General features: G+C 54.5%; 5 protein-coding genes across 5 annotated transcripts; 3 read left to right on the top strand and 2 right to left on the bottom strand.

Moving 5' to 3' along the window:
* Window positions 1-1,129: 1,129 nt before the first annotated feature.
* Window positions 1,130-1,906, top strand: CCMA1212_002950 (uncharacterized protein; the record flags this gene model as incomplete). Its single annotated transcript, XM_073700316.1, has 1 exon — window positions 1,130-1,906. The coding sequence occupies one exon, from the start codon at window positions 1,130-1,132 to the stop codon at window positions 1,904-1,906; it is 777 nt and encodes a 258-aa protein (XP_073561451.1).
* Window positions 1,907-2,633: 727 nt separating this feature from the next.
* On the top strand, window positions 2,634-3,825 carry CCMA1212_002949 (Ornithine carbamoyltransferase; the record flags this gene model as incomplete). The annotated part of the gene is made up of 2 exons (XM_073700315.1): window positions 2,634-2,975; window positions 3,025-3,825. 2 exons carry the CDS (start codon window positions 2,634-2,636, stop codon window positions 3,823-3,825), a joined length of 1,143 nt encoding a protein of 380 aa, XP_073561020.1.
* Window positions 3,826-4,034: 209 nt separating this feature from the next.
* CCMA1212_002948 (Acetolactate synthase small subunit) lies at window positions 4,035-5,026 on the bottom strand (the record flags this gene model as incomplete). Its single annotated transcript, XM_073700314.1, has 2 exons — window positions 4,035-4,215; window positions 4,272-5,026. 2 exons carry the CDS (start codon window positions 5,024-5,026, stop codon window positions 4,035-4,037), a joined length of 936 nt encoding a protein of 311 aa, XP_073561021.1.
* A 1,252-nt stretch (window positions 5,027-6,278) lies between these two features.
* CCMA1212_002946 (uncharacterized protein) lies at window positions 6,279-11,631 on the top strand (the record flags this gene model as incomplete). The annotated part of the gene is made up of 9 exons (XM_073700312.1): window positions 6,279-6,474; window positions 6,575-6,832; window positions 7,032-7,084; window positions 7,161-7,334; window positions 7,391-7,599; window positions 7,661-8,020; window positions 8,075-8,285; window positions 10,577-10,671; window positions 10,737-11,631. 9 exons carry the CDS (start codon window positions 6,279-6,281, stop codon window positions 11,629-11,631), a joined length of 2,451 nt encoding a protein of 816 aa, XP_073561027.1.
* Window positions 9,008-9,986, bottom strand: CCMA1212_002947 (Uncharacterized protein; the record flags this gene model as incomplete). Its single annotated transcript, XM_073700313.1, has 2 exons — window positions 9,008-9,673; window positions 9,759-9,986. The coding sequence occupies 2 exons, from the start codon at window positions 9,984-9,986 to the stop codon at window positions 9,008-9,010; spliced, it is 894 nt and encodes a 297-aa protein (XP_073561026.1).
* Window positions 11,632-13,149: the final 1,518 nt, after the last annotated feature.

Here is a 13,149-nt window from a genome sequence, read left to right as displayed (position 1 = left end):
TGTGATTACAGCTTCCATAGGACCTTCCACACAGATGATATACACCGGGACCTGATCCTGAGTAGAGAGAGTCAACACTTGTGGAATCAACTAACCCACGGCTATGGAGTCGAGGTCGAAGCACTGCATTGGACGGCGAGGCTGATGAAACCGTGACTGATTGCCATCAAAACAGTAGATCGACTACACTTCGTAGGCAGCTATTACCGCCATGTATTGCTTCCGAACTGCACTTTACGAGTATACCACCGCATTGCCAAATTTGATGAACTTGGTTTCACGGGTGGGTTCTGCGCAGGTCGCAGCCGGCGTCTCCGCATCCCAAGTCGAAGACGCAAGACGGTACGCAGTGAGTCCGTCTCCTTTTCGCCTTTTCAATGATTTGCTCAGCCTTGCCATTCATCGAGCATAGTGGTGTTGCATTCAGATCTGTTTCCCAGAAACTTGCCTTGGTAGTAATTCCACCAGTCACAGTTTGACCTGGCCCTCGATCCAACCCACTGGTTCCTATATCTCCTACCTATTTCGGCACTCGAGAGCCATCAGCTGGCTTAGCTTGGGGATCCGCCGAGATCCAACCGACTGGGGTGATGGCTATCCGCTTGTTGGTGGTTTACTTTGTAAAGCATGGCATGAGCAAATGTGAACGACAATACGACAAGATTGTATGGTATAGCCTTCCAACGCAAGGCGGGTTCTTCTCCGTTGAGACGACGGGCATGTAGAATTGCTCTCCGAATTACATTTCACCTGTTCGATACAACTCTGGGATAGTGAGTGCTACTGCCACTCTGGGGGTAACATTTTCTGGTATGGAATCTTCCGATTGATGTAGGAGCCGTACATGTAGACCAAGCCATCTCTCGGGTTGGATGGAGATCATGTGCCCACATCTTGGCGTCTATGGTCCTCCGTTTAATCCATGAAGGCTAGTCATTAGTATGGCATCGATGGTCTGAATGCCGCCTCCCCCCTGTCTTTCTCGTTAGGAAGCATATAGTAATACGTGAGTAAGGTAGGTCAAAGCCAAGTATAAGTAACCCATGCCCCGTCAATCACTTGCCTGGAGACCATCTCCTCCCAGGCACACAGTCAATCAACCAGTTCTCAGCGTCAAAGAACCGCCACAATGGTTGCCATCCAGTCCCTCCTCGCCGCCGCTCTGGCCCTCCTGCCAGTGGCCAGCGCCACCCGAAGCTTCTACAACGACGGCCACCTCAACGGCTGGGACTACGTCCGCAAGGAGAACCAGGGCACCGTCTCCGAGGTCTCCAACGTCGTCTTCAAGGGCACCTCGGCGCTCAAGATGACCCAGACCTACACCCCCGGCTACACCGGCCGGTACCACTCCGAGGTCGACCACAACCGTGGCTACCAGCGCGGCGAGGAGCAGTTCTACGGCTTCGCCTTCCGCCTCTCGGAGGACTGGCAGTTCCAGCCGCAGTCGTACAACATTGCCCAGTTCATCGCCAACCGCCCCGGCGCCGGCTGCGGCGGCGACGACTGGATGCCCTCGACCATGGTCTGGGTCCAGAACAACCAGCTGTACAGCCGCTACGTCAACGGCCACTACCGCCAGCCCAACTGCGGCCGCAACATCGTCACCCGCCCCAACCTGGCCACCGTCTCTGCTGGAGTCTGGCACCGGGTCGTCCTCCAGATCAAGTGGGCGTCGGACAACACGGGCTACTTCAAGGTCTGGTTCGACGGCGCAAAGGTCCACGAGGAGTACAACGTCGCCACCACCGTCGACGACGACAGCGTCTTCCAGTTCCGCGTCGGCCTGTACGCCAACAGCTGGCACGACGACGGCCACATGACGGGCACCCAGGGCTTCCGCCAGGTCTGGTACGATGAGGTTGCTGTTGGCACCACCTTTGCCGATGTCGACCCTGATCAGGCTTAAGTCAGTGGCTTGAGAGGTGAGTATGTGTCGTGATGGGCAGAGGCCTTACTCGAGGACGTGGCTACGAGAATGTAGCCATGCGATTCCATGTATATAGTTTTCAAGAGCAATTGCAGTGCCCATCAATTGCTGATACATAGCTTATCTTGACCCTGAATATTCATCATCGTACATACATACCTTCAATCACGTCCAGCCTTCATGTTCCGTCTCCTAAGCCATTGCCCAATATGTGCTCTGTTTCAAGCAGTTGATGTCCAGACTTGGTTCCACACAATGATTATGATACCTCGCGCATTCCACCAGTCATTGCGTTATTCTCAAGGATATTCCACAAAGTGTTTGCAGGTTGGCATGACAGAAGGATGAAAAGGGCTAGGGTACGTGCAGCATCCAGTTGTTTGACTGCCGGTGCACAAGTACAAGTACACGCACCGCAGCCGGCGCCCCACAATTTCTTATCTCTCACCAACTTCATCGGACTCTCAATGACTCTTCAGCAACCTCTTTATGACTCTACTCTCCATTTCTCCTCGGCCTCCGATCGCAAATATAATAGTCACAGTGGTGTAAATCAGGATCGAATATACGTAAGTTGCTCTTAACTTCTCAATTGGTACTTTCTCTATTCCACAATTGCAGCTACCGACACAAGTGCTAATCAAATACTCGTCTTTCGCCTCGCCCAGCATCCATAACCGCAACAGGAGACGGAAAGAAAAGCACCATGAGGACGGCAGCAACACGAGCCTTCCGAGGCGCCGCCAGTGGCCTCCAAGCCCGCGCCTACTCACAGGCTGCCAAGCCCAGGCACCTCATGTCCATCAGCGATCTTACGCCCTCGGAGTTCTCAGCCCTGGTGCGCAATGCCGCTGCCCGGAAGAACGACGTCAAGTCCGGCCGCGTACCTCGCCTGAGCAACGGCCTGGCCGGCGAGACTGTGGCCATGATGTTCAGCAAACGCAGCACGAGGACGCGTGTGTCGACCGAGGCGGCGGTGACGATGCTCGGCGGCCATCCCATGTTCCTGGGCAAGGACGACATTCAGCTCGGCGTTGGTACTCCCTTGGTAAAATCATTCGCGTGGATGGCATCTCATCGCTGAACTCGCGCTACAGGTCAATGAGTCGCTGTATGATACCTCTGTCGTCATCTCATCAATGACATCCTGCATGGTAGCCCGAGTTGGCCCCCATTCAGACGTCACCGGGCTGGCAGAGCACTCCACCGTTCCCGTCATCAATGCCCTCTCAGACGACTTCCACCCGCTGCAAACCATTGCCGACTTTCTCACCATCCACGAGGCTTTCCCGTCATCTCAGTCAAGCAACGGTAGCCTCAACCTCAGTGGCTTGAAAGTAGCCTGGGTCGGTGACTCCAACAACGTGCTCTTCGACCTTGCCATTGGCTGCGTCAAGACGGGCGTCGACATCGCCGTCGCCTCGCCCCAGGGCTACGGTATCCCTGACCACATGAGGCAGCTCATCAACTCGGCTGCCAGCGGCGTGGCATCGCCCGGCAAGCTGTCGGAGACGACTGTTCCGGAAGAGGCCATCAGGAATGCCGACATCCTCGTGACGGACACGTGGATCTCCATGGGCCAAGAGGCCGAGAAGCAGAAGAGGCTCAAGGCTTTCGCCGGGTACCAGATCACCAACGAGCTGGCGAAGCGAGGCGGTGCCAAGGAGGGCTGGAAGTTCATGCACTGCCTGCCCCGACACCCGGAAGAGGTGGCGGACGAGGTGTTTTACAGCCCTAGGTCTTTGGTCTTCCCAGAGGCAGAGAACAGGCTGTGGGCAGCCGTTGGTAAGTCACGGAGCACCTATCTGTACGAATATAAGCATCAAGCTAACCTATTCCCTTTCCTTTTCACAGCGGCATTGGAAGGATTTGTTGTAAAAAAAGGTGTGCTTGAGTGAAAAGTTGGACATGGATGGTTTACAAGGAGTTTGAAAACTAGGCGAATTGAGTGTACCATGGCGTCGAGACACAAGCAGTAAACATTGAATTCACATTGCTAAAAACCAACGACCTTTTTCCCACTAGACGCCAAGTGTCCAAAGACTTTAGCTACATATAATTCTCATAAAGATTTGCTCGAGAGATAAGAAACTAGGATACAAAAGCTTTAACCAGGAGGAAGCTGGCTAGCATCAACAACCTCGTCGGCTTCCTTGACAATGGCCTCTTCGTTGTGCTTATGCAGGGGCGATCGGGGCAGGGCCATCAGGCCGGTACGGGCAGACTCCAGGATTCCAAAGGGAGCAACCAGTTTCATGAAGGAATCGATTCTCGACGGCTTGGCGGAACTATTCAATTGAGTCAGTCAGGTAACGGGCGAGACGGGTATTGCGCAGCAACTTACACTTCGACAATGCAGCTCGTAGTGCTAATATCCAACACCTTGCCTCCAAACTGGTGCGTGAAGTAGGTGATGGTCTTCAAGTGCTCGTGCTTGTGGCGGAGGGCCTCACTGGCAGCCAGCTTGCTAGGGTGGAAGTCATTGGCCGACTCCTCGAGCGTCCGCTCGTACTCGTTGCCGGGCTCGCTGGCCGACTCGCCGTTGCTCATCTCGCGGTGGTGAGCCAGCAGCTCCTCAAAGTACTCGGGCCCGAGGATGTTGACCTTGGCGAGAAGCAGCTCGCGCTGAACTAGGGCGGCATTGCTGTAATCCAGGACAGCCCAGACGGGCACAAGGTCCTCCAGCTGCCGCCTGGCTTGCTCGACGACGCCATCCTGACCGGTCAGGACAATGGTCATGCGGGAGAGATCCTCCACCTCGGTGTTGCACACGACCAGCGAGTCGATGTTGAAGCCTCGAGCAGCGAGGATACCGGAGAGCCGAGACAGCACACCGGGCTCGTTCTGGACCAGGCAGTTGAGGATGTGACGCTTCGGAGGCGCCATGGACGGCGTGGGCGTCTCATAGAGAATGTTGGAGACGGCGGCCTGCGCGGACCAGGCAGGCGGCGTGTCCGTGATGGGGAGGGGAGCCGAGCGGCGTCGCAGGGCCTTGTAGGCGATGGCCGAGGTTGAGCTGCTGGACGAGCTGTGTCGCACCGTCGTCCTCGCGACAGCGGCGAGGCGCAACGATGCGCTCCACGGCCGAAGCGAAGCCATCCTGCAGCCAAATCTGGCGTCAATTCACTGCACGGTAGCGAATTTGGGAGATAAAGGGGTTTGTGTGACTGACTGACTTGGTCTTTTGTGGTGACGACTGGAGTCGATGGAGGAGGAGGAAGAGGAAAGGGAACTCAAAAAGTTACTAGAGCGAGATGGAGGTGGGCTCCGATAAACCGGAGGTTGACTGACGCACCGCTTACTGGTAGCACGGATCACGTCCGGCCAACATTAGCTGTGTACTTTGGGCACGCGAAATCCCAAGCTATATCAATTGATCAGTCCACGTACACTAGATTGGAATAAGGCAATCCCTGTGGATGACTAGAAACACATTGAGCTTGTATGTGAGGACGAAATGCCTGACGTTGGAAATCACTGCGATAGAAATGTACATTCGCGGATACATTGTTGCCCCGCGATTTGTCGCAGATCCCAAGGTATCGAGATTCAGCCACAACCATTTGTCAAGTCAAACGCTACTTTCCTTCGAGTAAGAATTCATCGGGCTTTTTGACTATGATTTGTACTGTTTGATGGGATATTCAACGACGCCATTGACTTCTCTGCGGTCCCGGCGCTCTGCGTTGGGCCTGTGATGGCCCCCATGAAGGTTCGGCCTCCCTGCAGCCTCACGTAAGAGCGAAAGTTTGGATTGGCACTTGGACACTCGACACATCTGTACAAGCTAAATAGAGCTGATATGCGGTCAGCAATGCGATTCTTCAGCATATTGCTTTTTCAACCTTATAGCGGCACAGGTCCCAGGCAATGATTCATTTCCACTGCCGCCAATAGTCTAGCATCTCGAGGCCTTCATCAGCAAAGCTCCGAAACCGCTGGTTTCCCCACGGTTTTCAATCTCAGATGGATCGCATTATGTAAGCCGCATCCAGGTCCCGCGAGTACGTTTTTCCGAAGCGGTGACATGGTTGCTTGGCAACTTCATGGCAGGTGCGCAGCAGGAAACCACTGCACCTGCACTTGCTGCTGTCATCCTGCGAGTACCGAAGTACTTCGTACCTTTTTTTCCAAAATTCCAAAATTTCGATCCAACTGGCGCTGATCCACGCACGTCGCGAGCATTCGCGCCTCTCAGCCTTGCATCCAACTGCTTTCTTCCTGCAGCCAGCGATACGACGCCAACCCTGGCCTTGCTGCAGCTTCCCGCAGTCTCTTAATCTAACGCCCGATTATCGTCGCCAAAACCTGCAAACGGCTTGTGTCTCCTTTCCTTTTCCTTGGCAACATCATGGAGGATTCCGAGCGACGACCTAAGCGGTCTCGCTTCGATCAGAGCGAGCCTGAGCCCAAGCGAGCCTCGAGATTCGACAGACGCTCTCGATCCCCGCCCACGCGCCGCTCCGAGGGAAGAGAGCGCAGCCCGCTTCCCAAGGAGGAGCCTTCCGAGACAAAGAAGGCCCCGGTGGACGCTGCTGCCGCCGCCGGTATGTTCTAAGACCCTGAGATCCCCCAACCCATTTGCTGAGACTCAAATGCGCGGCGATGTGCGATTACGATGAGCTAACCAATCTCGCATCACGATAGCCGCTGCCGCTGCCAAGATCAACGCCCAGCTGCTAGCCCGAAAGGCTCCTCAGCATGTCGACGTTCCCCCGATCAGGTCCGCCAGCGGAACCCCTGCCGACGGCGGTGACCAGGAGATGAAGAAGGAGATGTACGTTGCCGATGGCGACTTTATCCAAGACATCGAGGTCAACGACCTGCGCAATCGCTACTTGTTGACCAAGGGGTCGACCCAGGAAATGGTAAAGACATCCTCAAATACCTTGCTCTGCTGCACTCGTTAGCTTGACAATGCACGGCACGCCCGTCGAGAGCACCGAGTCGCAAAGCTACCGACTTGCACATACCCTCCTCTCCTCTTTTCCGCGCTTTCGCTAATGCAATGCCGTTCTAGATCCGAAATGAAACTGGTGCCGGTATGCAATCATCCTTGGCCTGATTAACCCGTTGAGTGGCGATGTTGACTCAGATCCCACAGATGTTACGACCCGTGGCAGCTATTACCCTAACAAGAGCATGGCCACTGCGGCGGTAAGATGACATACCCATGCTGATTCCCTGCCCGTTGTTCGGTTTCTAACTTAGAATGCCTTGATCTTGGGAAAAGAACCCTCCCTTGTATCTCCATATCACGAGTACAACCAAGGCTGGTCTTGAAGCCGCCGTGGAAAAGATCAATGAACTTATCAAGCAAGAACTCCCTCAACTTGTCGACGAACGCCGATTTCGACGCCGAGAACAGGAACCTCAGCCGCCGGTTGAGCGAGACGAATATGGACGAGTATGAGACATCCCGTCATTATAGTCACGCCCGTTCACGACTAACGTTTTCTGCAGCGGAAATGGCCTGAAGAGAAGATTCCCATCGACCTCGAGCCAGTTCACGGCTTCAACCTGCGAGCTCAGGTAGTCGGCCACGGCGGTGCATATGTCAAGCACATCCAGCAAGAGACCGGATGTCGTGTCCAGATCAAAGGCCGCGGCTCGGGCTACCTCGAAGCAGCCACTAATCACGAGAGCGATGAGAACATGTTTCTTCATGTCACGTATGTATCGAACCATCACTCTTTTCATGCTCCGACTTACCTATTGACCTGATGATCGCAGCGGACCTGACCCAAACATGGTTGCCAAGGCCAAGGAGCTCTGTGAGGATCTGATTGCCAACGTCAAGGAACAGTACGAGGAGTTCAAAGCCCGTCCGCCTCGCTACAATAATGATCGTGGCGGATATGGCGATCGTGGCGGATATGGCGATCATCACCACCGCGGATCCCACGACAGGCATGGTGGTTCTCACCACAACTCCTATTCTTCGTACAGCAACCGATACAGTTCCGAGCCTCGCGCATCCAACAGCCCTGCTCCGGTAGCCACTCCCGCCACCAACGCTGCCGACTACGCCGCTCAGTATGCCCAATACTATAACGGCGCCGACCCCTATGCAGCATGGGGAGGATATGCTAAGTAAGACAGCGTTCCACTGAAGGTTTCGCTCAACATTTGGCTAACCCGCTACAGCTATGTCGCCCTGTATCAACAATATTACGGAGCCCAGACTCAAGCAACAGCCCAGAGCTCACATGCAGCAGCAGCCCCCGGTCAAGCCGCTCCGCCGCCGCCGCCGCCTCCTCCTGCCGAAGCAGCTCCCCCTCCGCCCCCTCCTCCAAGCTCTGCCCCCCCTCCTCCGCCGCCATCCGGACCGCCTCCTCCAGGTGGAAGCTTCAGCGCGGTAAGTAGACTAAACTTCAGATTGCCTCTTCGCCCCTTGCTACATGTCACTGACAATGATTGGGCAGGTTCCGCCCCCTCCAGGACTTTAAAGGAGAGCCTCTCCACGACTAACATATGAGCTCACTACTCGTTTTGTTATGCTGACTCTGCACTATGCATGGTTGACGAACAGAGGGCTACAGGTTTCACGCACGCATGGCTTGGGGGAAGCGAAGAACTGCCAGTTCAACCGCACCGAACAATCTACTAGGTTTGGTAATCAGGATTGAACTGACAAGTCCAGCACATGAATTTAGACGCGATCCATTGGTAGGGAGTTGGTCTAAACGAGGCCAGTGTTTTTGTTTTGTTGATAACTATTGTACAAACAGGAAAAATGTTGAAGTTTTGTGTGAGTAGTCTTTACTGCTGACAAGCACAGGCCGTAGACATCACAACCAGAATCAGTAGACGGCAGTGGTCATTCTGAGTGGTGTAATCCGTGACCGTCCATTCAGTAGATTCCGTGGTATGACGCCTGAGCTCAACACCATGACTCAAGTGGCGAATCAATGGCACCTTGACGTTTGTAAGTGATGTAATCTTTAGACACGATACTGTAAGGGACGACATGCGCCTCACGACTCCTCCAGTTGAAGTCTATCGGGCATTTACAGAATGCCACACGTGGTGAAAGGGGCTTAGATGAGTAATAGTGAAAAGAGTCTTCTATTTCGCATCTCACTTTGTACCTGTGAGCCATGTGGCAAGGTCTCGTATCGACCGCACCCTGACGACGGCATGTCGTTTGAAGACATCATGGAGAGGCTGCGGCGGACAATCCTCCAGACTGGCAACTTCAGTCTCGTTCCCATCAGCATCGAGCAGCACCGGGTTCCAGCCTGCACCAGTAGCCCCAACAACGTCTTTGGCATATTCATCTCCAACATACACCTTTTGCCAACTCCCCAGATCGCCCTCAGCGGGAGACTCGACATGTCGACCAGTGATGATGCGGGACAGCATCAGCTCAGCGGCGTTAAAGATTCGACGGTCCGGCTTCTCGAAACCGACATCGTATGACATGCAGTGAAAGTCAATGTCGTATTGTTCACCCGCGAGTGCGGTTGTTTCTTCCGACGAGCCGTACCGCGCTGGACTGACGTTGAGTCCAAAGGAAGACAGAATGCTGGGGACTCTGTCGTCGGAGTTTGTGACTACGCCGATGACGATCCTGTCTATGCCTTGGAGCGAATTTTGTTGCTTTAGGGATTTGATTGCTGGGACGAGATCGCGTTGGGCTTCATAGCCTTCGCTTGAGGAGAAGCGGTGGATTAATCGGGGGACGAGAGATGGGGGGAGAGATTGGTTGTTGGGGATGAGAGGCGTGAATGTCTTGTGAATAACCTATACGACCGAATTGTAGGATTACAGTGTTAGAATAAGCGTATAAAGCGTTTGACGAATTTGCTGATGAAGAGTGAGACTGTACATTTGTCCACCACTTTGTGGCGCCGAGACCAGTTGCTTTCCCATAGTTGGGATTGAGCTCGCGCTCCTCCTTGATGGCTGCGAGGAGCCGGGAGGAGAGCTCCTTGTCACTGAAATTGGTGATGCCACATTGCCGCGCGACGTGGGCGTATTGCTGGGCGACTGCGCCCTTGGGGCGGAAGAGGGTGCCGAAGGCGTCGAAGCAGAGGAGGAGGTTTGGCTTGGCCATGTTTAAGGGGGGTTTGAGGAGGGGGTCGGTGGACGAACAATATGGACACGAGAGAGGATGGATCTTTGATTAAGTTGGTCTTTTGTTAAGATGAGTTGTTGTTTCATACCAAAAATATGTATTTGGCTGGCTTTACCGTTGCAGTGGAATCGGTTGTAAGTCTGAGGATGTGATGTTGTCAGGAGAAAGTAGCCTGGGATCAGAGGAGGTCGCGACTATCAGAGACATTCTCCTACAGGTACGTAATGGTTATCTCAGTCACATAATTGTTGGAGCCAATTTATTCTCCTGTAAAAGCAAATGCAGGATTACGAACTCTCGGCTTTAGATATATGCAAGATTCAGCGAGTTTCTACAAAGGACAATGGCAATGTCACCATGAGCTGGGCTCGTGAAGCAATAAGAACTGCCAGAGGAGAATTACTGCTGGCCACTTCAGTTACCCCGCGGTGCTGAGAGGCCCCCCCCCAGGGGCTAATAAAGCTCCGGCATCTTATCGATAGGGAGCTGCGAACAGCGACATGTTGCTGATAAACATCGCCTGGAGTCCGACGCCCAGGCCAGTCCATGAACCTTCGCAATACCTCCAGTCTATAGCGCAACCAAGGGGGAAAATGTCCCACCAAGGGTACCCTCACCACGATCCGATAAAGGAGCCGCATTCGGTTTCCGTCAAGGTGCTCAGGTACGCATCGAGGAACTTGCCGATTGGTGTCCGCACCTTTGCTCACCTAGGTCCAATGGTCGCAGGCTCTCCCAGCCGTCGCTGGTGACGCAGTACCCAATCGATCCTCCGTTCTCTCCTCCCAACACCAAGTCGCAGCCAGCGCCCGCCTCGCTCGCCTACGCCCCCTCCAACACGAACCCTGATCCTTTCCTGCTCAGCCCGATCCTCAACCTGCCGGCATCCTTTGGCTCGGCCTACGTGGGCGAGACCTTCAGCTGCACCCTCTGCGCCAACAACGATCTGCCCCCCGATGCCGCGAAGCGCATACGCGATGTCCGCATCGAAGCCGAGATGAAGACCCCTGGCCTGGGAGGCACGCAGAAGCTCGAGCTTGGACCCGCGAACCTTCACGACGGCGCGGCGGCAGGCGGAGGGGGCGTAGATCTCGAACCGGGAGGCACGCTGCAGAGGATTGTCGGGTTTGATCTCAAGGAGGAGGGGAACCATGTGCTGGCCGTGACGGTGAGCTACTATGAGGCTACGGAGACGAGCGGGCGGACGCGGACGTTTAGGAAGCTGTATCAGTTCATATGCAAGGCGTCCTTGATCGTGCGGACCAAGGTCAGCGGCCTGGAGGTGAATACGAGCAGCACGAGGAGATGGATCCTCGAGGCGCAGCTGGAGAACTGCAGCGAAGACGTGATGCAGCTGGAGAAGGTGGTGCTGGATGTGGAGGCCGGGCTGGGCTATCACGATTGCAACTGGGCTTCGGACGGGGACCAGAAGCCGGTGTTGCACCCGGGCGAGATCGAGCAGGTGTGCTTCCTGGTGCACGAGAAGGGCGCGGACAGCGGCATCAGGATGACGGCAGATGGTCGGATCATTTTTGGCGTTTTGGGAATTGGATGGCGAGGCGAGATGGGCTGTCGCGGATTCCTGTCCACGGGCAAGCTTGGTGCTCGGATTCCCGTTCGTTGAGAGGGCATTGACAGAGAGAGAGCCAAGGACTACGAGACGTACAAGACCCGACATGTCCCACTTTGCGACCAAACGCGGCTCAGCCATCGACCCTGGGTTCGATAGCGCGGCTGGACGAATGCATGGCGTTTGACAGACACGCGCTGAAGCAAGGGGGGCGGGAGGCATCACGATTCATGATTTACGATTCACGAGGATGGGGGCCAAGCCACGGCCAGGCACAGGGGTGTGGATGGAAGCCCGGCGGGCCGGCTTGACGGCCATACTGCCGCGCTTGGGATGCAACGAGGCCGGCTCACAGGAAGTCAGGAGCCGACTGTGACGGAGCACGGCAGATGTGCGTGTGTACGCGTCTGAGCTTGTTATCGCACGAGTGCGACTGTGTATATGGCATGAGTGTCACACAAGAGTCATACCTTGCCGACGGGAGGGAACCAAGGGCGCCTTTATCAGGTGCTTTACTATTCGTCGGGGGGAAATGTCAGATATCAGTTGGGAGGATGTACAAGCAGACGAAGAAGTTGACAGCAACTTGAAGAAACTCCCTGCTTATTGATTGATGAATTGACACGCGTCGTCAGTCGAGCAGTTCTGCTGCTATTCCAGCTTTCAGCGTCCCTTCGCAGCTGCTAACCTAAAACAACACGATACCCTCCCTCTGGCCGTTTCAGGGACGCGGCCAGTCCAGGCGAACTCCCTACGAGCATCCTATTAATAGACACAACGGCGTCGTGTCTGCAAGTCTAGTCTGATGCTGACGGCGGAGAAATCATACGAGTAAAGAATTGTTTCGAACTTGTAGATGGAAGGCCTTCCTCGTGTTTTCTGCCGCCCCTTGCAACATTCAGGGGCGAGCAGTGCTTTTGCAAACAAGAACTACATACTATTTTTGTAGAGAAGTAGGTCCAAGTACGCATCACACGTATCATAGTTGGATCGATCATCCTGATAAAGCACAGTTCACCATTACCGTAGCAGTTCAAGCAGCAGGAGTCTCACAAAGGGGGTCTCGTCAGAATCCCACTGGGGAATACCAGCCTGTCGATCTCAAGTCTCACATGCAACCCCGTCTCAGTTGCGCGCAAGGGGAACCGGGGGGGGGATTCGCTCACGATCGGAGTGATAGAAACGTGAGCCGGCAATCGGATGGATAGGTAGAAGAATGCGCCGAGCTGAAAGAATGGGCGATCGACGGTGTGAAGATAACGATGGTAGGATTGGGGTTAGCACACGTTTTGGTGGTTGACTACAGAATATGATCTGCGGTACTGATATTATCAGAGTGTTTTGACTATGACGAATTTGAGCGGTTGAAGACTTTTTGATGCAGGACTCGCGGATGCTTGAGAGGCGTGGCGTAACGTGATTTGCTTGCTGATGCTTTTGGTCTGAGGGGGTTGGTTGGTTGCATGTAATACTGTAGGAACCTTGCATGCATTTGATGTCTGCATGTTTCAACGAGCTGATACAATCAGCAAAGAGAGGGCCATGGCTGTGCACATCTTTGACAAAATGAGG

Source organism: Trichoderma ghanense (assembly GCF_004382785.1).
Source record: "Trichoderma ghanense strain CCMA-1212 chromosome Unknown scaffold_2, whole genome shotgun sequence".
Taxonomy (NCBI): domain Eukaryota; kingdom Fungi; phylum Ascomycota; class Sordariomycetes; order Hypocreales; family Hypocreaceae; genus Trichoderma; species Trichoderma ghanense.
Note: the sequence above shows the minus strand (reverse complement) of the source record. Positions and strands in the feature narration are given on the sequence as shown.